This window comes from Lygodium microphyllum, chromosome 13 (assembly GCF_053477565.2).
Source record: "Lygodium microphyllum isolate KBCC chromosome 13, Lygodium_microphyllum_v1.1.10, whole genome shotgun sequence".
NCBI lineage: Eukaryota > Viridiplantae > Streptophyta > Polypodiopsida > Schizaeales > Lygodiaceae > Lygodium > Lygodium microphyllum.
The window spans coordinates 100,038,486-100,063,540 of record NC_141147.1 but is presented as its reverse complement, the minus strand read 5'-3'; the positions used below and the strand labels follow the sequence as shown (position 1 = coordinate 100,063,540).

General features: G+C 42.4%; 1 protein-coding gene across 1 annotated transcript in view; it reads left to right on the top strand.

Annotated features, from left to right (window-relative positions):
- The window catches only part of LOC148026967 (long-chain-alcohol O-fatty-acyltransferase-like), a 36,618-nt gene that overhangs the window by 9,493 nt on the left and 2,070 nt on the right, over positions 1-25,055 (top strand). Inside the window, exon 3 of the mRNA XM_087690361.1 lies at positions 12,521-12,537. Coding sequence (XP_087546487.1) covers positions 12,521-12,537 — 17 coding nt within the window. The remainder of the gene's footprint in view (positions 1-12,520; positions 12,538-25,055) is intronic.

Below are 25,055 nucleotides of genomic sequence, written 5' to 3'. Positions count from 1 at the left end.
CACACGCATGCACGCACACGTACACGCACATGCACACACAGGTGCACGCGCACGCACACGCACACGCACACGCACACGCATACACACACACACATGCATGATTAATGCATATTATGATATATATGTAACATTTGAGGGATGAGTATGAATGTTCCCTATTGTATTTCTCTTTAATTGATGATTATTTTCTTTAGTTTATTTTATGGCCTCAATAGACTAAGAAAGAGACTATGATGAATAAGTAATCCTAGGTGTCAACAAAATGAGACTAAGAAAGAACTATGATGAAACAAAGTGGAAAGTGATATTCATCAATGGCACCTAGGATTACTTATACAACTAGGATTTGTTGACAAAGTTGTATTTTGTTGACTAGGATTACTTATACTCAAAGCCCTCTAGTGCAGTTGTATAAGTAATCCTAGTAGAGCGTGGATAAGATACTCAAAGTACATAACCTAGAGACTGTAGCTAGGTATATAAGGTATAATGGCCTTACAAGAAGACACCTCAATAATTGACTGATCACCACTAAATCCCAAAGAAGAATCGTGTTCCATCCCCTTCAACTCTATATTCACCTCATGAAGAACTTCATTAATCATAGCATCCTTGTCACCAATCTTTTTGTTGCAATGATGAAGTAACATATTCATCACTTTTCCTTTTAGCATCTAAGGCATTATCCAATCTTTTAGTCAAGTCCAAACATTTAGTCTCCAACTCATGAACCTTATGAACCAATGCATTTTTTTTCCACAATAATGAATAATTATCTACCGGGACAAACAAATCCTTGAGCATGGTATATGGCTGAGATATAACATCAATAAATCTCTCAACTACTATGTCCCATGCATTTTTTACATCAGTGAGTAAAGCATTTCTTATATCTTGAAGTTTAGATTTCAACACCATGAATGCATCAATATCAACCTCAATGTTTTTCAAAATTTGCTTATCAACCTCTTGCAGAGGCTAAAACCTCTCAAGCAAGAGCTTATGGTCAACTTGCAACTTGACATACATTTCCATAAAGCTATCCATTTGAGCCTCATTTTCCCAAATTGTATTACAAGTCATTAACTTGTTTATTATAACGTAGACAAGATGGAAAACGAAGAAGATCTTGTTGTTCAAGATCGCGAGGCGTATCTTAATCAGTGTGTCACATGTCCTTGCTCTCAATGCAAGTTGGCAATTAGACGAAAACGCCAATTTTCTATAGAACACGTACAACAATTTAGCGAGTTTCAATTTGAGATCATTGATCAGGCGATTGCGGATTTTCAGCAAACAGTAATTTGAAGTTAATATCAATCATGCATTGTACTCGCAAGCTAATTGAATACCATATACAATAAGATTGGGTCTTGCTGGCAAATTTTCTATCTAGGGAGGTGATGTCTTGTCCCAAGGGGGAGTGCGCCCTTTGCGGCCAATTAGAAGAGTTCGTGGGCGTGCGATGGATGGAGTGCAAGAGCCAATCCACCACTCGCAAGGCCAATCTATACCGTCAATTCTAGAGGAGACAGGCAACCTTCCAGACCTACCTACAATCTTGGAGCCTAAGATGGAGGCAATGATCGATGCATTGATTCCCATGGATGTCGAGACTTCTGATCCGCTTAGAGAGGAAGCTTCCATACCATTATATGATGGGTGTCGAGTATCTCGGCTGAAGACACTGCTTGCACTCTTAAGTGTGCAAGCAAAATACGGGTGGAGCGATACGAGTGTGACCGAGTTGTTCAGGTACCTTGTACATACACTTCATTGATTTTTTTTTCGACACTATTATTACAAACATTTGTGCTTTTTCAAGGTGTTTTATGATTTTTTTCAGGTTATTGAAATATCATATATTACCACCTGTAAATACCATGCCTGAGTCTCGTGATGATGCACGACACGTTTTACGGAAGCTTGGCATGGACTACAATAACATCCATACATGTTTCAACGATTGCTGTCTGTTTCGAGGAGAATATGAGACTATGGAGACATGTCCAAAGTGTGGTACTCACAGGTATCGACAGGACTTGCAAGGGCAAACTATGGCTCAAAAAGTTCTCAGACATTTTCCACTCATTCCCTGCATAAACCACATATTTCATACGTCCGGCATGGCGAGCTTGACAACATGGCATGCACAGAACAGGTCCACGGATGGAGTTCAACGAATATTAGCGGATTCACGCACATCGAGCCACATTGACTCTACCTTCCCGGGCTTTGTGCGAGAGCCAAGGAATCTTCAGCTCGGTCTCGCAATGGATGGCGTGAACCCATTCGGTCTGCGCTCAACTTCTTACAGTGTGTGGCCTATAGTCATTGTCAACTACAACATCCCTCCATGGCTTTCTACGAAGAAAGGACATCTCATCCTTAGCTTGCTCTTCCCAGACCGCTACAAAGTAAAAAATATGGACGTGTATCTTCGTCCATTAGTCGATGAGCTTAAGATTTTGTAGGAGGAGGGGGTCACTGTGCAAGATGTGAGAAGGCACGATGGTCGGCGCGGTCAGCCAATATTCGAGCCATTCTCATGTGGACGATGCATGACTTTCCGGGATTGGGAGAGTGCTCAGGTGAGCAGGCCTCCATTCTCACTAGTAATATCTATATTTTATCTCATTCAATCAAGTATTCACTAGGTCATGGTGTTGGAACAGGTCTGGTTACCTCAGATTATCATACATGTCCATTGTGCAGGCCACAGTTAAACTCCCGAAGGTCACGAACCATGAAGAAGATGGTATATAAAGGACACGCTACTTTCTTGCCGGAGGATCATGAACTCAGGGAAGGTTTCCTTGGACAAGCTCCAACACGTATGAATGCCGCAAGCTGGTATGAGCTGAAAATGGTCCACGTGGAATCACATCCAAATGGAATGCGACGGTTCTGAGTTTCTACGAGTTGCCATATTGGACCCACTTACAGGTCAATCCCATGCATATTTTCAAGAATGTGGGCAGCTTGTTATGGGATCACATCACAGGAAAGAGAGACACTATAGGGGCACGAATGGATTTGAAGGAGGTAGGTAAGATGGAGGCGTTTTGGCCACAGTCGAGTACTAATGGTCGCGTGCAGCTTCCTCGCACTCCTTGGGTTTTGTTTATTAAAGAAAAGTGCATTGTGAAGCAAGTAATCAAGTCTATCCACACTCCGACAGGTATGATGTATTCTCTCAGGTCCGCATTTTCTAAAGACGACCAATTATCAGGGCTAAAATCCCATGATTGGCATAAGGTATGTCAGGTTTGTACTACCAATGGATTGTAATTAGCGTGGGTATTTTGCTATTTGGAATGTGGCCATTATTCATAATGCTTTCTCATTTGTGGCAGTTTGTACTATCGATCGCGATCGTAGGATGTCTTACTCTAGAAATTCGCGGGGCCATTTACAAGTTGTCGACTTTGGTGCAATGGATCTCACAGAAGGAGATTAAGACATCCTCTATTGAATCCGCGAGGCGGGGAGCAGTGGAGATGGTCTGTCTCTTTGAGAAATACCTACCCACCAGCATGCTCACGATACAAATCCACCTTCTTGTGCATGTTGTGGATGAAGTGGAGATTGCTCGACCTGTCCATACGCAATGGATGTTCTTCTTGGAGTACTTCATGAAAACCCTGAAAGGCTTTGTGTGACAACGAGCTCGGCCAGAAGGTAGCATGGCCGAAGGTTGGTTGGTGTCTGAGGCGCTAGTGCATATTTCACAATGGCTACCAATAGTGGAACCAGACAATGAAATGCTATGGTCGCTGAAGGACGATGATAGACTGACTGGAGATGTGGTGGTTGGAAATGGGATAGAAAAAAGAATGGATGCCTCAATGGAAAAGAAGGTGAATTGCTTTTGTATATTGCACCATGCCTCTACGGAGATGTGCCTCGCCAAGTACCAGATCGCTAGGCAAGATCGAGAGAAAGCGCGAGCTGAATTCCTACGTAGTACGCATCATCGACCGATTCGATATCTCGAAGGCATGGAGGAGATGCCGCGGTTTATGTCAACGCAATGGTTTGCATGGAGCCTTGACCGTAGCATCTCGGGAAGCGACAGAGGTCTCAATGGAGGAGTGGAAATTCTCGAGGGGATGTAGTCCGATGGTGATGAGGATTTTAGAATCTGTCATATCGGAATTTTATATGCGACATCTAATTTGAGTGTTTTAATGTACAGTACAAAATATATAGTGCAGCGTGGTCGCATGGATGGCATTTTCGCATGGAGCGTATTGACAAATGGCGCTCTACAATGGACTGTGGTGTCATGGCAAGGTTCGAGCAAGAGAGCCGGCAACGGATCCAAACACGGTTGTGGATGAGATGGAGTATTTTGGAATCTTGCAAAGTATTATTACGGTGGATTACCGTAGCTTCTCCATGATACTATTCGATGTGCAGTGGTTCAAAGTGGTACTTGGAGAAGCTAGAGAAACAATTCGACGAGGTTCATCTGGATTTCTCGAAATAGATTCTTAAAAAAAATGGATGGATTTGCACGACACCTTTGTGTTTCCGGCCCATTGTGAACAGGTGCATGGAGTCATTTGCTTGCTAATTGTATTACGACATGGTTTATGTCACAATGGTTTGAACTCTCTTGTACGTGTTTGTGAACAAGTAATCTTCTATCCAAACCCTTGACAACCTCAATGGTGGTATGTTATACTTTCAACTCCCCGAAGTGCGAGAGTATATGATCAAAACGATGTTCGAAGCATAGATGAAGATAATATGCAAATAGAGGGGTCGATATTGCAAGGGGTGGAGGCCGTCGAAAGCTTGGAGCCAGCATTGGCTAACAATGATGGAAATACAGGAGTCCAAGAATTCTTTGAGAATGAGGCGGACTCATTCTTTTATGGTGACATGTCTACCGACCTTCCAGTGTATGCAGAATTATGTCAGGAGATTAACATGGGACCATAGGATACTTCATACTTGGAGCATCCACTTACTCAATTCGTTGACCAATCGCTTATAAGGGTACATAAGATATGCATTTTAAGTGAGATTTTTTTTTAATGATTTATATTACTTTGCTTTGTATGATTTAAATTGATTATTCTAACATCATTTTTTATCTGTGCAGGTGACATTTTTAGGATGAGTCGAGGGATGAGCGATGAGGAGTTACAGGACATCTTCGTACACATGTCTCCAGACTAGATCGCCAAATTTAGAGAGATGGCAGACCAGGAGCTGTCTCATTCTTCGTCAGAGCGCTCTACAAGATCTGATTCAGCGTGATCGGATGACTCAGCTTCGAGCAGACGATCTCGACGCTCACGACTTGGGCAAGAGGGAGGGAGTGCATCGGGATCAGGGTCAGGGGGATGCTGTAGAGATATAGAGGTAGTGAGCCCGCGGTTGACACGGGATACAGGTGCGACTCCTCGCTCTCATGGCTCAGGTGGATGATGTGGAGATGCGGATGCGGTGTCTCCGTCTTGTCGTTCAGCTGGAGCTGCGTCACCTCTAGGATTTGTCATACCTGTAGGGACGTCTACTCCAGTTACTTAGGCTTTTGCGCAATCGTCAGCAGGTGGCACCCCTTTGGGTGCCACTCTGAGAGAGATTACCCCCGTCAGTACACCGGATGCAGAGGGGTCTCTTGGATATGCCCAGGAGCATGGACGCAGATGGGAGAGGACCCATCTTAGGCATACTCCTAGGGATTATGGATATCTGGTCGATAGTAGGTCAGGAGCCATCATCATGAATGATGAGGGGAGGAGGGTGATGGCTCGCATGAGAGAGTTGTGCCAACAAGTTTTTTGGCACAACGTCTTGGATCATTGGAAGAACATACCGGAGGGGAGCAAGGACTACATAGTAGCATCTTTACACGAGGAGTTTCCGGTGCCAGTCACAGTAGATAGATTCTCTACGGGCTAGATGATGGATTGCATGCATGCATATATGTCACACAGACGATCCGACGCACGCAAGGCAATCAAGAGTGGGGCTGCGAAGCCCGAGTGGTTAGATACAGACGACTGGCGCCGATTGAGGGACGAGGCTACAGATTCTCCAGGACGTTGAAGTCAATAGCATGAGGCGGCGAGGGAACGACTCGAGGCCGGAGTGGTCCATCATCTTGGGAGTGGCGGCCATAGGACATATTTGGAGGACTTTGTAAGTTTTTCTTTTATTTTGCTTGTTTATTTTTTTGAAATATTCTTTGTACTGACAATCACGTTTCTAACAGTTAGCATTTTGTTTTCTTTGCAGCACTCCATTACAAATCTCGATCCCTCTAGCCTTGAGACTCGATATGCAGAGAAGTACAGTCTCAATGCATTGATCGATCCATTGTATAGATGCAGCGGCCCTGTAAGTCACTCATCTTTCTTGTCCGTAGTTACCATGAGATATTTGAATGCATTATTGTATGGTGGACTGATGTGTTGTTTCTTTTTCTGCAGAATCCGTTCGATGCTCCTTTGCGGCGGGACGATCTTTCGGGGGACGAGGATGCATAGCTCGCCCTTGGATCCCTGGAGCTCACACACCTTTATTTTTGAGTCGCTTGATCTATGTAGACATGTTCTATGTATTAGTGATATCCTATCATGATTGTACCAATCGCTTTTTATGCGATCATGTATTTATTTCATGTATTAGTTTTATGATTTCAGTATACATTCTTTTTGTTTGCAAGCACATTGTACACAATAGTGCAGAAACTATTTTGTATGGCTCTCATAAAGCACACAATGCTATATGTGGTAGGGCAGCTTGTTGCCCTGCTACAAATTTTTTTTTATCCCTGTTACCATCGCTATTAGCGTCATAACTTTTACTGCTCGCGTCGTTATTGGCGTCGCTATGCGCGTCGCAAACCGTCGCTATTAGCGTCAGTATTGGCGTCGCTATCATGCGACGCTGATAGTGACGCCAATACCGATGTTTCTATGGCGTCGTTAATAACGACGCTTTTTGCGACGACGGGGGCAAATTTTGTTGTTTGTATTTTCGTCGCTTTAAACGTCGGTATAAGGTCTATATCTTGTAGTGTTATTTATTTTTTGTATAATTTATATATAATGAGAGAGGGAGAAGAAATGAGGGAGAGGGAGAGAGAGAGGGAGAAAGAGAGGGAAATTAAAGAGAGGGAGAGGGAGGAAATGGGAGAGGGAGGAGGAGGAAGAGAGAGAGGAAATGAGAGAGGAAGAGGGAGAGGGAATGAGAGAGGGAGAGGGAGAGGGAGAGGGGGGGAGACGAAAACGTAATAGGGAAATGAGAGAGGGAGAGGGAGGGAGAGGAAATGAGAGAAGGAGAGGAAGAGAGCAAAAGGAAATGAGAGAGGGAGAGGAGAGAAAAAAAAAGAGAGAATGAGAGGAGAGAGAAAAAGAGATAAGATGTTAAACATAATAGGCAAAGAGAGAAAGAGAGGGTGTGGGTGAGGGTCAGGGCGAGGGAGGGAGAGGAAATGAGAGAGGGAGCGTAGCTTCTCTGCGCCCAATGCCTTCGTAAATATGTTAGCTACCTGATCCTCTATGCTGACATAAACTAGATCAATAAGACCTAGTAAAACCCTCTCCCGCACATAGTAATAATGCACCTCAATGTGCTTTGTTCTAGCATGATAGACTGGGTTATTTGCCAAGTGTATACTACTCATGTTGTCACAATAAATGACAACTGGCCCATCTGTAGGCTGATGCATATCATAAAGTAGCTTATGCAACCAAGCTACCTCACATGCAGCCATTGATGCGCCCCTGTACTCAGCCTCTGTGGCTCAACAAGGCAACTGTAGGCTGTTTCTTGCTGCTCCAAGTGACTGCAGCACTCCCAAAAGAGAACACATATCCACTGGTAGATCGTCTATCAGAAATACTACCAGCCCAATCAGCATCAGTGTATCCATGCAACTATATCTGAACCCCAGTCTCATAAAGTAGTGCATACTGCAATGTGGACTTCACATACCTGAGTATGCATCTAGCTGCATCCAAATGCGGTTTCCTTGGAGCCTGCATAAACTGACTTACCAATCCAACAGCATAGCTCAAATCTGGCTTGGTAATAGTCATATAAATCAAACTTCCTATTATGCGTCTGTACATAGTAGGGTCTTCTAGAAGCTCACTTGCATCTGCGCTCAGCTTCACATTCTGCTCCAAAGGAACTGAAATAGGCTTACAGCCTGTCATCCCATTTTTGGACAGCATGTCCAATCTATACTGCCTCTGTAAGAGCAATATCCCACTTGGTGATCTAATCACCTCAATGCCCAAGAAATAACGCAGCTCTCCCAAATCCTTCATCTCAAACTTCTGCTTCAATAGCATTTTCACATGAAGGATATCTTCATCACTATCACTTGTGATAATCAAATCATCAACATAAATGACAAGCAGCATAATACATTTCTCTGTTTTTCTCACATAAAGTGAGAAATCTACCTTGGAAATCTGAAAGCCAATAGTGACAAGATACTGTCCTATCTTGTCAGACCATGCTCTAGGTGCTTGCTTCAAGCCATACAAGGCTTTCTTAAACCTGGAAACAAACTCAGGATGAACATCATGCACATAACCTGGTGGCTGCTCCATATAGACCTCTTTTTGCAAATCACCATGCAAGAAGGCATTCTTTACATCCATCTGATGTAAAGACCATCCCTTTGATGCAACCATAGCAATGACTGCTATTACGGTTGCCATCCTTGCAACTGGACTGAATGTTTCTTCATAATCAATACCATATGTTTGTGCATACCCCTTGACTACTAATCTTGCCTTGTATCTGTTCACAGAACCATCTTCATTGTGCTTCACCTTATAAACCCACTTACAGCCAATTGCATTCTTACCTTTAGGAAAGGGTACCAATTCCCATGTAGCATTTGCTTCCAAGGCATCCATTTCTTCATCCATGGCTTTCTCCCATTTTTCTTTTCCCATGGCTTGCTCAAAAGAAGTGGGTTCTGGTTCCTGTATCACTTTGACCATATAGGCATAGTGAATGGCTGTAAATCCATCATATTTCAGCCTATTCACAGGATACCTAGCTCTGGTAGACTTGCGCAAAGTAGGTTCACTCCCAGGTGCTCTCAAAATATCCCTGGTCTTCCTTACTCTAGGTATAACAATAGAAGGAATACCCAACTCATCATCAATGCTCTGTTCTGAGCCACTAGATTCACCATCCACATAAGAGTGACCTACATCACATCAAACATGGGTTGATCTACCTTCTCTTTTCCTTTTCGTGATACTTGAATACCACTATCTGCATTGCTTTGAGAAGATTCTCCTGATCTCAATCTGCCTGTCCATGGTGAAGAATGTGAACCACTGCTAGAAGACGTTCCAGGTCCACTAATATTTTGTGACTGTTGCTGTGAATTCTGTGCAACATTACCATTTTGTGCATCTACATCATCAATCACATTTACTAGTTTATACCAGCTACTCATCTCATCAAAAACAACATCTCTGCTCACTGTAAACTTATGAGTAGAAGGGTTATAGCATCTATACCCTTTCTGCTGTAGAGAGTAACCAATAAAGATGCACTTCTCAGCTTTTGGATCCAACTTGAATCTCAACTCATCTGGCACATGAATATAGGCAATGCAACCAAAAATCTTCAAATGAGAAATATCTGGTTTCCTACCAGTATGCCTCTCCTCTGGAGTCATCCCATGTATTGCTGCAGTGGGAGTCCTGTTCATTATATAGACTGCTGTAGCAACTGCTTCAGCCCAGTAAAAATCTGGCAAGTCTTTTTCATTGAGCATGGCATGAGATACCTCTCCAATATACCTATTTTTCCTTTCTGTAATTCCATTTTGTTGTGGGATATGACTGCATGAATATTGCTGCTTTATGTCATGCTCCTGCAGGAACCTTGCAAACCCATTTGAGAGGTACTCTCCCCCTCCATCTGACCTTAGGCATTTTATTTGCAGACCTGTTTCTTTTTCAACCATAGCTTTAAGAGTTTTGAAATGCCCAAAAACTTCACTTTTCTTTTTCATAAAATACACCCAAACTTTTCTGCTATAGTCATCAATAAAAGTGACGAAATAATGACAGCCTCCAAGAGATGCAGCTTTAGTAGTCCACACATCAGAGTGGATTAATTCCAATGGCTCGGTAATAAAATTTTACAAAATCCATCGCAAAACCTCACGGAATCCACCGTGGTCACGGAATCCACCGTGAAATATGCCTCCTAGCATCATACCTCCGAGGTGGGATAGCAATTGTCCTCAATTGCTATTAGCTCAATGTGGAGCTAACAGAGTGGGAAAAGCATTTAGGTCTCTAGCGTGCATCCAACACTCCTCCACGGAAACCATAGGCGTCCTTGTCACCCACGTCTTTGGTGCATGCTACAGCCTGCTACCCTTTTTCTAACTTTCTCAGATTTTTACAATAAATAATATAAAAAATAGACTAAAATTATCCAAAAATCTAGTATTTTTGGATAATCCATGCAAGTCACACTAGTACTAATGGCTCAGATCACATTGACTCTCTAGATTGCCTGTTTTCCAAATTGACAGGCTTCACATACCTTATGCATTTCTACAACCTTGAATTTAGGCAATCCTGCAACAATATTTTGGGCCTGCATTGATTTAAGTCGCTGTACATTAACATGACCAATGAGTTTATGCCAGATATCAATATTTGCAACTACACCGGTCCCATGTGCAAACATTGCTGCACTCAATTCAGACATGTCTGCATCCAACGTAAACATTCTGCCCTTCTTCTTTCCTTTTGCTATCAAGCGACCTTTATTTGTCATATCCTCAACAAAGCATCCATGAGGATTAAATCTGGCCTGCAAGCCCTGCTCAACCATTTGACCAACAGAAACCAGATTCTTGCTGATATTCGGAACATGAAATACATCAGACAGGTATTTCTTTTTCCCATCCTGCATAGACAAATGAATTTTTCCAATCTGCACAATAGGATGTGCAGTATCATCATCAATCTCCACAAATCCTGGTTTTTTCATTTTCCTTGCATCCTCCATTCATTCTGCATGACCTGTCATGTGGTTTGATGCACCTAAGTCAACATACCATACATCGTTGCTTTCTTCTGCACTTGTCACAGAATTGTTCATGTGCTGCACCATAAACAAATGCTCATTTCTGTCATCACCATGTCTACTAGAAGATGCATAATTCCCTTGTTGCAATTTCCCATTCATGATGTCATTCTGCTTTTTATAGCAGTCTTTAGCCATCTGACCCATTTTACCACAGTAGTAGCATTCAACATTGTTGTTTGCATTTTGGCCTCTTTGCCATCCACCACGACCTCTTTGGCTCCCCTTGCCTCTAGAGTTACCACATCCTCCTCCATAGGACTGGTTTTCTTGAGTTTGCTGCATATTCTGATTTTTACCACGGCCTCCTCTACCTCTGTCTCTACCTCTTCCAGCATTTGAGTAGAAGATAGCTTCTTTTGAAGTTCCTCCTGAAGAAGATGCACCACCATTTCTCTACTCCTCAGAAATTAGAAGAGCAATCAACTCCTCAAAATCAGGAAATTTTTCACCGACGGAAATGGATGTTCGGAACTGTGCATAATCCTTTCCTAGACCATTCAAGGTCACAGAAACTAAATCATCATCTTCCACTGGCGACCCGATGGAAGAAGTGCATCTGCAATCTTCTTCACCTTCATGTGGTAGTCATTGATGCTCATGTTTTCTCTTTGCACATTTTGCAACTCTTGCTTGAGCTGCATTTTCCTGGCTTGCGTATTTGTGCTATACATTTTTGACAAAGTATCCCATGCCTCCTTTGGCGTATTTGCATCTTGAATATGCACAATCATAGAGTCTGAAATGCTAATAGATAGCCAGTACATAACTTTCCTGGCTCTCTCATGCCATGCTTTAAATGCTTGCATTTGCTGTTGATTGGGAACATCAGGAAGAACTGGTTCTTCTTCATTTCCTGCAACAAATTCCCAATATCCTTTTTCCATAAGGAAATTCGTCATTCTAAACTTCCATGCTTGGAAGTTGTTCTTGTCAAGCTTTTCAGTGACAATCTGTGAAAGAGAATCAGACGCCATTACAGAACACTGCAAAAAAATTCTGTCACTGCAAAGAACACAACTTCAGCCTCACAAGGGCAAATCTGCAAAACTGACGAAAGTGGTATTTGACCACACAGTCACTTCCTAGTGACGATTTTGCATCAACATGCAACAAGGATGATTCTGTAACTCCCAATGTCTCTGCGCACAAGCATACGATGCAATTTTTATAGTAACTTTTCACCGACCTGTAGAACAGTGGTCGCACAACATAAAATAGGGTCTTTTCCTGAGTGCGTGCAGAAAACTTCCGCCTCCAAAACAGGCCCCGAAATGGTCTCAAATCAAAAAAAAGGGTCACCAAAGGCTAAAGCCCTTTCCTGCAGCATATACTGCCCTCTTGCTTCACCGCGAAGGGCGTCTCAACCTGAGACAATGCACTCTTGCACTTTCCGGCTGTGCTACTTGCAGAGACTTGCTCCCAAAACAGAAAAATGAAAGCAACACTGGTCCTCTTACCAGAACACCGCGAACTTGGCTTGCTTTCTTGAGCTCCTTACCACGAACAAGGCTCTGATACCATGTCAAGATTGTGGGAGAGAAGGAAGGAGTCTCACTTGTAGCTTTCTTGCTTGCACAATGGGGGAATACACACAAAGGTGGAGGCTGAAAACAGTTTTCCTCTTCTTAGTTGTGTAAGCCAAAAGAACTCTCATACAAAGAAAGTGAAGAATCCTATATATGGGTCTCAAACCAAACTCAACTAACTAAGGTGGCATGCTAACTGAACCACGAACTAGAGTAGATAAGGATAGCTGTCATCTAGCTATTATTCATGGGCGGTATACCAACCCCATCTGCAAAACTGACAAGTCGGTGACATAAATGCACAACAGTTACCCTGGCATATCACGAGTGGAGCTCGATATCTCAACAAGTACTGGGTACTTGGCACTATGATACTAGAGTACTAGGTGCTAGATACTAAGATGCTATGATATTATGTGCTAGGTACTGAGTACTAGGTACTAAATACTAGTGTTCTATGATACTATATGCTAGGTCATAGAAAAAGAGAGAGATGGAAGGAGAGGATAACAATCTAAGAAAAGAAAAGAATGATAACAAAAACAAATTGTTTGTTGTCTTACAGTGTGTGGCCTATAGTCCTTGTTAACTACAATATCTCTCCATGGCTTTCTACGAAGAAAGGACATCTCATCCTTAGCTTACTCGTCCCCGGCCGCTACAAAGTCAAAAATATGGACGTGTACCGTGCAAGATATGAGCAGGCGCGATGGTTGGCGGTCAGCCAATATTCGAGCCATTCTCATGTGGACGATGCATGACTTTCTGGGATTCAGAGAGTGCTCAGGTGAGTAGGCATCCATTCTCGTTGATAATATCTATATTTTATCTCGTTCAAGCAAGTATTCACTGGGTCGTGGTGTTGGAACAGGTTTGATTACCTCAGGTTATTATGCATGTCCATTGTGCAGGCCAGAGTTAGACTCCCGAAGGTCACAAACCATGAAGAAGATGGTATATCAAGGACAGGTTGCTTTCTTGCCAGAGGATTATGAACTCAGGGAAGGTTTCCTTGGACAACCTCCAACACGTATGAACGCCGCAAGCTAATACGAGCTGAAAATGGTCCACGCGGAATCACATCCAAACGGAATGCGGCGGTTCTCAGTTTTCTACGAGTTGCCATATTGAACCCACTTACAGGTCAACCACTTGTTGGATCCCATGCATATTTTCAAGAATGTGAGCAGCTTGCTATGGGACCAGATCACAGGAAAGAGAGACACTATAGGGGCACGAATGGATTTGAAGGAGGTAGGTAAGATGGAGGCGCTTTGGCCGCAGTCGAGTGCTGATGGTTGCGTGCAGCTTCCTCGTGCTCCTTGGGTTTTGTCTACTAAAGAAGATCGCATTGTGAAGTAAGTAATCAAGTCTATCCGCACTCCGACGGGTATGATGTGTTCTCTCAGGTCCGCATCTTCTAAAGATGACCAATTATCAGGGCTAAAATCCCATAATTTGCATAAGATATGTCACGTTTGTACTACGAATGGATTGTAATTGGCGTGCACATTTTGCTATTTGGAGTGTAGTCATTATTCATAATGTTTGTACTACCGATCGCGATTGCAGGATGTCTTAATCCAGAAATACGCGGGGCCATTTACAGGTTGTCGAATTTGGTGCAATGGATCTCACAGAAGGAGATTAAGACGTCCTTTATTGAATCCGTGAGGCGGAGAGCAGTGGAGACAGTCTGTCTCTTTGAGAAATACCTGCCCACCAGCATGCTCACAATACAAATCCACCTTCTTGTGCATCTTGTAGATGAAGTGGAGATTGCTGGACCTATCCATACGCGATGGATGTTCTTCTTGGAGTGCTTCATGAAAACCCTGAAAGGCTTTGTGCGACAACGAGCTCGGCCAGAAGGTAGCATGGCTAAAGGTTGGTTGTGTCTGAGGCGCTAGTGCATATTTCACAATGGCTACCAACGGTGGATCTAGACAATGAAATGCTATAGTTGCTGAAGGACGATGATAGACTGACTGGAGATGTGGTGGTTGGAAATGGGGTCATTAGGGCCAAAAACGCTTCAAAAATGGCACTTGTAAGAAAGTGATTAAGTTGCTAATTAGTTGAGGTTTAGGAAGAATAAAACCTCTAAATTTGGTTGTCCAGATGTGATTAATGAGAGAATATTTGGTTCATTGAAGAGGTCGGCCATTAATTGCCCTCATCTTTTAATCCAGGTCAGGGGTCACCTTTTCGGCCGTTTATTGTCTTGGAACTCGAGAGATTTTGTATTTTCGAGATTTTTGTACGAACTTCGCATTTGTTTGCTCCGGCGTTTTCTTTCTATACACTATTCTCTTTTACCATTCCTTTTGCTGCACTTGCTTTCTATCACTGTGAGATTCTTGCTCGGTTCATTTGCTAGAATGTCTAGCAATACTACTTCAAATAACACAGGCGCAAGCACACATAAATACAAGCTATCTATTCAGCTAGATCCGACTTACACATCTTGGAGAAGTATACATCATCGAGTATTGATAGATGAGATTGAAGCCAACAGGTTGCGAACACAAGGAATGAAGCATATAGATTTGTGGGTGGATGGAAATATCTATCCCAGGGATCCTTCTACAGGTAAACCACCTCCTTTTTTGAATGTCCATGACTATATAAGATATGCTGGAGAAGGTTACAATGGAATGCTTGGCTACTGTATGAGGTTATACTCTGCATCTTACACATATATAGCTCAAGTGCACGAAATGAAAAAAGCACTAGAAACTACACAAACAAAAATTTTAGATACACCTTGATGTTTTTCTGAAACTCCTCAGGCAACATAAGACAACATATACATATGCGGAAGAGTTCAAAAGATCAATCACAAAGCTTGTTCAGGCGATTAAAGAGGCATGGGGAGAAAAAGATATCACTTTTTATCTGGTAAAGTAATAATTATTTAATATCGGTTTATTTTGATAGGTTTTTCAATTGGTATAAAATTTGTGTTACTTTGTATTGCAGCATATTCTTCATATTCATGGACCTTTCTTTGTGGAGGAGCATGGCCCCTTAGCAACATATAGCAACCAAGGCATGGAAAAATCCCACTATCAAGCACGCACAAGTTATTTTTGAAGCACAAGGCATGGGGGAGGAGTTACAAAAAGCAATGCTTTGGAGGAGCTATTCAACTGGTTTTTTCGACGACAACTTCAAAGAATGCAAATAAAAGACGGCAATGACACATGAGCAATCACACTTTTATATATAAGAAAGAATATATACAAAGCTAGTTTTCCAAAACTCTCACATTCTCTTCCTCCTCAGGAATCTTTCCTCTATAACGTAGAAATTTTTTTCTCTTGTAGCCAGCTATAGATTTTACATCAGTTCTGTCTGCAGCTAAGGCGTAGGATGAAAACGCCAAAAAGTATCCTGCTCTAGAAGCAGAGTAACCTGGACCGTAGCCAAAAATCCTAATTGCTGCAGTCTTTTCCAAAAACATTACTTTGTTGGCATTATATTGTAATCCTGAGAAACCTAGAAGCCTTGTAAGAGCTTTAATACAAAGTATCGGCCATGCTGTATCCTCTGAGAAACTACTATGAAGTACAAAAAAGGATTCAGGGTCAATCCTAGCCAAGTAGTGGCCGAGTGCAATGTCTTTGGTGGTGTTACTAGCAGCTCTCGATCCTTTGCCACGCCCCAAGAAGTTATCTGTATCAGCAATCTCCAACTGCAAATAAAACCCATACTGAATGAGCATGAAATGTAAACCTACCAATGTATAAAAGCAAATTCAAAATTATCTTACCACTTGATTTTCATCGTACTCCAATTTAAACGGATTCCATAAATTAATTGATGATGCTGTCTCATTGGTGTTAGTCAATTCTTTAACATATTCAGACTCCTCTCTTCCAAAATTGGAAATTCTTTAACAATAAAAGCATCAGATTTTCTCATCATCTTTCAGTTTTTGGAATGAGTGCAGCAAAATATGTCTGTTGAATGAAACCTCTCAGAGAGTGGGCCCTGCACTTTCTAGAAAATACTGCCTTTTCATTTCCTGTTGACCCAATGGGAACATGGACATATTCAATTGTGCCAACTTCAACAGAAGGACCTGCAAGAGTTTCAAACTCCAAAAAAGCCTCCTCAATATATTTTTCACAAGATTTCAGAACTTTGTCAAGTTCCCAATCAGGATTAAAAATATTTTTCACAACTCCATAGAATGAGAGATCCATTCCATTCTGAAGCATAAAATCAAGTAGCCTCTCTGATGGAGTGATATCAATGAGCTCTGATACTCCTTGACCTCTCACTACCGACGTTCGCTTCCCTGGAGATGTACTTGGCTTTCTCACACTGGTGGCAGAGGATGGAGAGGAAAAAGAATGCACAGGCTGATCAGATGTTGATGCACTTGAGCGTTTTGAAAGCCTTCTTCTTTTACCAGTTCCTGGAGAAGAAACCTTGGACCCTAGGAATTCTATGGGTTCAGATATGTTTACAACTTCTGATGATACGGCGCGATAAGAGAGAAACGATTCAGACGGATAGGCCCCCTCGCGCTGTATCGGTGTTCCCAGTAAGAAGCGCTAGAGCCACAACAAAGGTGGTCACACGAGCTTGAGGAGTGCTCAGAATACGGAGCGATAGCTTCAAAACGGTGTGCTCGTTTCCTCCTTTTTGCGCTGTATCGGCATCTAACCTCCAATACGGAGCGATACCGTCCAACCCGTCTGCTCGTCTCCTCCATATCGCGCCGTATCGGCATGTGATCTCCAATACGGAGCGATAGCGTCCAAACGGTCTGCTCGTCTCCTCCATATCGCGCCGTATCGGCATGTGATCTCCAATACGGAGCGATAGCGTCCAAACGGTCTGCTCGTCTCCTCCATATCGCACCGTATCGGCATGTGATCTCCAATACGGAGCGATAGCGTCCAAACGGTCTGCTCGTCTCCTCCATATCGCGCCGTATCGGCATGTGATCTCCAATACGGAGCGATAGCGTCCAAACGGTCTGCTCGTCTCCTCCATATCGCGCCGTATCGGCATGTGATCTCCAATACGGAGCGATAGCGTCCAAACGGTCTGCTCGTCTCCTCCATATCGCGCCGTATCGGCATGTGATCTCCAATACGGAGCGATAGCGTCCAAACGGTCTGCTCGTCTCCTCCATATCGCGCCGTATCGGCATGTGATCTCCAATACGGAGCGATGACGTCCAAACGGTCTGCTCGTCTCCTCCATATCGCGCCGTATCGGCATGTGATCTCCAATACGGAGCGATAGCGTCCAAACGGTCTGCTCGTCTCCTCCATATCGCGCCGTATCGGCATGTGATCTCCAATACGGAGCGATAGCGTCCAAACGGTCTGCTCGTCTCCTCCATATCGCGCCGTATCGGCATGTGATCTCCAATACGGAGCGATAGCGTCCAAACGGTCTGCTCGTCTCCTCCATATCGCGCCGTATCGGCATGTGATCTCCAATACGGAGCGAAGGCGCTGTTCCATTGTGTTGGCTTTGTTCATATCGCGTCGTATTGGGTTTGCTTATTTCGTCACTTTCCTCGCCAATTTCTCTTTCAGTTATTGTCCTTCTGGTTGTTATTATTGCTTTTTCTGGATGGCAAGGACAAAGCAAACTGCAAGAAGAGTGTATATGGGAAGGACAGTGGGGGTAGAAGAAAGTTAAAATTTGATGAATCCGAGGGGGTACCATATTCGCGTTGTATCGGCAATGCTATTTTTGGGTGGTTTTTTTGTGATTTTTTGGGTCTCTTTTAGGCATTTTTTGCTTAGAAATATTTTTAAAATAGAAAAAGAGCTTTAAAAAATTCAAAAAAATTTCCATGTGTTTATTAGGCTTTGAAAAATTTTTAGGAATTTTTTCAGATTTTTTTGAGCTCATTTGCTATTTTTAAAAATATTTTTAAGCAAAAAAGGCCTAAAAAAGACCTTAAAAATCACAAAAAAAACCACCAAAAAATAGCATGGCCGATACGGCGCGAATATGGGTATCCGAGGCGCTCGGATACCCATATTCGCGCCTAAAAAAGACCTTAAAAATCACAAAAAAAACCACCAAAAAATAGCATGGCCGATACGGCGCGAATATGGGTATCCGAGGCGCTCGGATACCCATATTCGCGCCGTATCGGCCATGCTATTTTTTGGTGGTTTTTTTTGTGATTTTTAAGGTCTTTTTTAGGCCTTTTTTGCTTAAAAATATTTTTAAAAATAGCAAATGAGCTCAAAAAAATCTGAAAAAATTCCTAAAAATTTTTCAAAGCCTAATAAACTCATGGAAATTTTTTTGAATTTTTTTGATAGGTTTAAGATCTCACAAAAAATAAGTCATTACAAGGGGGATGTACTTTGCACGCGCATGTTTACTCCTTCACGATACTGAGGGAGGAGGACCCCTACGGAGATTTTGTTGTGCCACTCTTGCACCATATCAAGTCATCCATGATATGCAGCGAAAAGTATAGTACCAAACATTATGCTTTTTGCCACGCTCGCGCCGTATGAACTGCTCCACAATACGGTGCGAATATGACCCTGCGAAAATTTGGCTTTGCTGCTCTCGCGTCATATCAACTTATCCTCACATGGTTGACTTTATGAATTTATGAATTATCCTTACATTGTTGCTGCTCATGCTCATAAGATCACCCTAATGAATAAAGATTTTAATATGATTAGCAGAATAAGGTACCGAGAATGATGTTTGCAAGAGAAAAATCGATGTAATTGGACCTGTTAATTATGGGCAAATGGTTATTAATGTTTCTTGCACTTCTGAGGAAGAGGACTATCTTAGCATATCTCATGAGGACAAGTCCATGCTAGTTGTAAAAAGGATATTTAATTGTTAGATTCTGTAGTTTATTATTGCATAAGGTAAGGCATTTTGACTCTAAAAAATTTTAGTATATAGAATAATGATGCTATTGATTGCAAATAACACTCCTTTATTTTTGCTATTAGCTTTAGGACATTGATTGCATCTCTTAGCCAATAAATCTCGAAAATTATGTGTATTGTTGATCCACTGTTATCAATGGAAATTTTTTTGAGATTTTGTTCAAATATAACAATGTATTTTTTTTTAGATTTAGTTCAAATATAACAATGTCTTTCAAAGCTTTTGATTCCATCACAACTACCATAAATTTTTTTATTACATCGGATACACTCACCAGAGAAATTATCCTCATGAACTCTCTAAGTGGTATCCATGGCCAAGGAAGAATGTGGGTTGAATGGAATACTGCTTGCTTTTTGGTTAATTATTTATTTTATTTGATTATCTATTTTAGTTACATGTTTCCATTTGTAGTGCTGGCAGGCTCCTGACTACCTTCTTGTACACCACATATGATATTGTTGATCCTAGAAAACCATATAACTCTCTCTAGCAAGAAGTACCATTGCAAAGTCACAAAGTCATACATATACTTATGGAAAAAGAGTGCTTTTCAAATGTCTGCAGGACAATAGATTCAAAGATACTCAAGATAGATGGAGTAAATGTAAGTCTCTTTCATATTGTTGGTTTTTTTAGGGACCCCTTTTTACCAACTTGTTACATTTTTTCTCACAGTGCTGGCAGGCTCCTCTTCCGAAAAGTTTCTACTTAGCCAAGATACCTTCGTTCTTTGTAAATTTGCTGTTTTGAAGCAAGCCACGAAGATATGGAGGGGTACAAACCATGATAAACGTATTCTTCTTGAGATCCTTCCAGCTGTCATGGACTTTTTAATATCCTGAGATATTTTGAATTTGAAACTCTGCACCGTTACCTTGTCAGGAATCTCCCAGTTTAGAGATGAAAGACTTGGCAATGGCAAATCTTCGATATTCCCATACCTATCCGCTTTAGAGGGAACCACATACTGTGCATAATATATAAAAACCTTGCATTCACTAAAAAAAGACACAGTTTGGTCGGCATAAATAATGTCTGCCAATACCTTATGAATGGCATGGAAAGTCCCACTTAGGCTTTCCACAGGTTGCCATTCAATACTTGTTGACGGAAATATATCTACAATGACGAACCGTTTGTTAGAACTTGCATAAATGGAAAAGAATTATATACGTTATTCAACTAATAACTTACAATGTGTTTGTTGGGGAACACATTCGTTTGGAGGCAAATGCATATCCTTGGCCATGTAAACATGTTGCACCTTGACAAACCAGCCTTCGAGCATAATTTTGAAGGCAATGATACGCCCCTTCCAGTGATGTTTTATATCATCTCATTTTCTTCTTTTCACCTTATGAGAGCCCTTGCAAGATGGCAGCATGGTAACCCAATCGTTTACAGCAAAGGTTTTGGGCTCAAAATTTCCATCTGCTCCCTGGCTATAGACCATGCAAGAGTGTATCAAATGAGAAGGGCGCCTGGAGGAAGCCATGAAAAGAATGAAAGCGCAAAGAAAGAAGCTCAAAGAGGGGTGAATGAACTAAAAAGTAGCGCCAAGAATACAAATGAGTATGTATTGGGCGCCAAAAACAATATTGAAAGATCTCCCGACTTTCAAAAAACTCATTATTAATTTCATCACATCTCTGTCACGTATTTTGTCAGATTTGTAAGTAAATAACGTCTTTGGGACTCCAAAACATGTCAGACTTTAGGGGTTTTGGCTAAAAAAGAAGAGAGAATCACGAAATGGGCTCCACTATCTCTAAAAAAGAGGAGACAAGAATACCATATTCTTGCACACGTGGCGAACTCTCTTTGGCCCTTTTCTTAATCCCGTGATTAACAAAAGTGCATTTTTTGAAGCGTTTTTGGCCCTAATGAGAAAAAAGAATGGATGCCTCAATGGAGGAGAAGGTGAATCACTTTTGTATGTTGCACCATCCCTCTATGGAGACGTGGCTCGCCAAGTACCAGATCGCTAGGCAAGATCGAGAGGAAGCGTGAGTTGAATTCCGACGTAGTACACGTCATCGACCGATTCGATATCCTGAAGGCATGGAGGAGATGCCGCGGTTCATGTCAACACGATGGTTGCATGGAGCTTTGACTGCAGCGTCTCACGAAGGGACAGAGGTCTCAATGGAGGAGTGGGAATTCTCGAGGGGATGTAGTCCAAAGGTGATGAGGGGTTTAGAATCTATCGTATCTAAATTTTATATGCGATATCTAATTTGAGTGTTTCAATGTACAGTACAAAATATATAGTGCAACGTGGTCGTGTGAACAGCACTTTCGCGTGGAGCGTATTGACAAAATGCGCTCCACAATGGACTGTGGTATCATGGCAAGGTTCGAGCAAGAGAGCCGGCGATGAGCAACAGATCCAAACACGGTTGTGGATGAGATGGAGTATTTTGGAAACTTACAAATTATTGTTACGGTGGATTATCGTAGCTTCTCCATGATACTATTCGATGTGCACTGGTTCAAAGTGGTACTTGGAGGAGCTGGAGCAACAGTTCGACGAGGTCCATCTAGATTTCTCGAAATAGATTCTGAAAAAAAATGGATGGATTTGCGCGACACCTTTGTGTTGCCGGTCTATTGTGAATAGGTGCATGAACTCATTTGTTTGCTAATTGTATTACGACATGGTTTATGTCACAATGGTTTCAACTCTCTAGTACATGTTTGTGAACAGGTAATCTTCTATCCAAACCCCCAACAACCTCGATGGTGGTATGTTATACCTTCAACTCCCCGAAGTGTGAGAGTATATGATCGAAGCGATGTTCCGAGCATAGATGAAGATAATATGTAAATAGAGGGGTCGATATTGCAAGGGATGGAGGCCGTCGAAAGCTTGGAGCTAGTATCGGCTAACAATGATGGAAATACAGGAGTCCAAGAATTCTTTGAGAATGAGATAGACTCATTCTTTTGTGGTAACATGTCTATCGACCTTCCAGTGTATGCGGAGTTGTGTCAAGAGATTAGCATGGGACCATAGGATACTTCATACTTGGAGCATCCACTTACTCAATTCATTGACCAATCGCTTATAAGGATACATAAGATATGCATTTTAAGTGAGATTTTTTTAAAAATGATTTATATTACTGTGCTTTGTATGATTTAAATTGATTATTCTAATATCATTTTTTGTCTGTGTAGGTGACATTTGCAGGATGAGTCGAGAGATGAGCAATGAGGAGTTACAGAACATCTTCATACGCATGTCTCCAGACCAGATCACGAGATTCAGAGATATAGCAGACCAGGAGTTGTCTCGGTCTTCGTCAGGGCGCTCTGCTAGATCTACTTCAGCACGATCGGATGCTTCAGCTTCGAGCAGACGAGCTCAACGCTCACAACTTGTGCCAGAGGAAGGGAGTGCTTCGGGGTCAGGTGGATGCTGCAGAGATATAGAGGCAGTGAGCCCGCGGTCGACACGGGATATAGATGCGACTCCTCGCTCTCGTGGCCCTTCCAGGGAGCGTGGCTCAAGCTCTGGTGGATGCTGTGGAGCCATGGACACGGTATCTCGGTCTCATCGTTCAGCTGAAGCTGCGTCACCTCAGGGATTTGTCACACCTGTGGAGACATCTACTCCAGTTACTCCGGCTTTTGCTCAGCTGTCAGCAGGTGGCACCCTTGTGGGTGCCACTTTGAGAGATATTACCCCGGTCGGTACACCGGATGCATAAGGGTCTCCTGGATATGCCCAGGAGCATGGATGCAGATGGGAGAGGATCCATCTTAGGCAGACTCCAGGGGGATATGGATATCTAGTCGATGGTAGGTTAGGAGCCATAATCATGAATGATGAGGGGAGGAGGGTGATGGCTCGCATGAGAGAGTTGTGCCAACAAGTTTTTCGGCACAATATTTTGGATCATTGGAAGAACATACCGGAGGGGAGCAAGGACTACATAGTAGCATCCTTGCACGAGGAGTTTCTGGTGCTAGCCTTAGTAGATAGATTCTCTATGGGCTGGATGATGGATTACATGCGTGCATACATGTCACATAGACGATCCGACGCATGCAAGGCAATCAAGAGTGGGGCTGCAAAGTCCAAGTAGTTAGATGCAGACGACTGGCGCCGACTGAGGGAGGAGGCTATAGATTCTCCAGGACGTTGGACTCAGCAGTGCGAGGCGGCGAGGACACGACTCGAGGTCGGAGTGGTCTATCATCTTGGGATTGGCGGCCACAGGACATATTTGGAGGACTTTGTAAGCTTTTCTTTTGTTTTGCTTGTTTATTTTTTTATAATATTCTTTGTATTGACAATCATGTTTCTAACTGTTAGCATTTTGTTTTCTTTGTAACACTCCATTACAAATCGCAATCCGACTGGCCTTGAGACTCGATATGCAGAGAGGCATGGTCTCACTTCATTGATCGACCGATTATATAGACGCGACGGCCCTGTAAGTCACTCATCTTTCTTGTCCGTAGTTACCATGAGATATTTGAATGCATTACTGTATGGTGGATTGATGTGTTGTTTCTTTTTCTGCAGAGTTCGTTTGATGCTCCTTTGCGGTGGGACGAGCTTTCGGGGGACGAGGATATGTAGCTCGCCCTTGGATCCCTGGAGCTCACATACCTTTATTTTTGAGTCGCCTGATCTATGTAGACATTTTCTATGTATTAGTGATATCTTGTCATGATTGTACCAATCGCTTATTATGCGATCATGTATTTATTTCATATATCAGTGTTATGATTTCAGTATACATTGTTTTTGTTTGCAAGCGCATTATACACAGTGTAGAAACTATTTTGTATGGCTCTGCTGCCCTGCCACATTTTTTTCCCCCTATTACCATCGCTATTAGTGTCACAAATTTTACTGCTCACGTCGTTATTGGCGTCGTTATTTACGTCGCAAACCGTCGCTATCATTGTCGGTATTGACGTCGGTATTTGCGACGCTGATATCGACGCCAATACCGATGCTGATAGCGACGGTGATACCGACTGTTCTATGGCGTCGCCAATAACGACACTTTTTGCGACGACGGGGGCAAATTTTGTTATTTGCATTTTCGTTGCTTTAAACGTCGGTATAAGGCCTATATCTTGTAGTGAGGGAAGCTGCAACATATTAAAGAGACCAAGGATATCCAACCAGTGAAAGAGGCAGTATACTTGTGTAGCAATTGATTTAGCATGACATAGCCCTGCATAAACCATCAAGGAGATTGGAAGCACAACTGCAAGAGAAACAAATTCATGTATCCCAAAACTAATCATTGAAAGGGCAGGATATAGATGGCCTAAAAGAACTTCAATAGGAGCAAGTTGGGATCCTTCTTGCACATCACTTAGCTGGATGTCAGCATGGTCTACTTCATAGGTATCAATGTTTTCTGTAGTGTTGTACTGCAACTGTTTGCAAGCATGTTGTTCACAAATAGGTATCACAATACTGGCATTTGTGCCAATGATCTTGGAAAATAGACATACTGCAGTAGAATAGAAACAAACATGTAC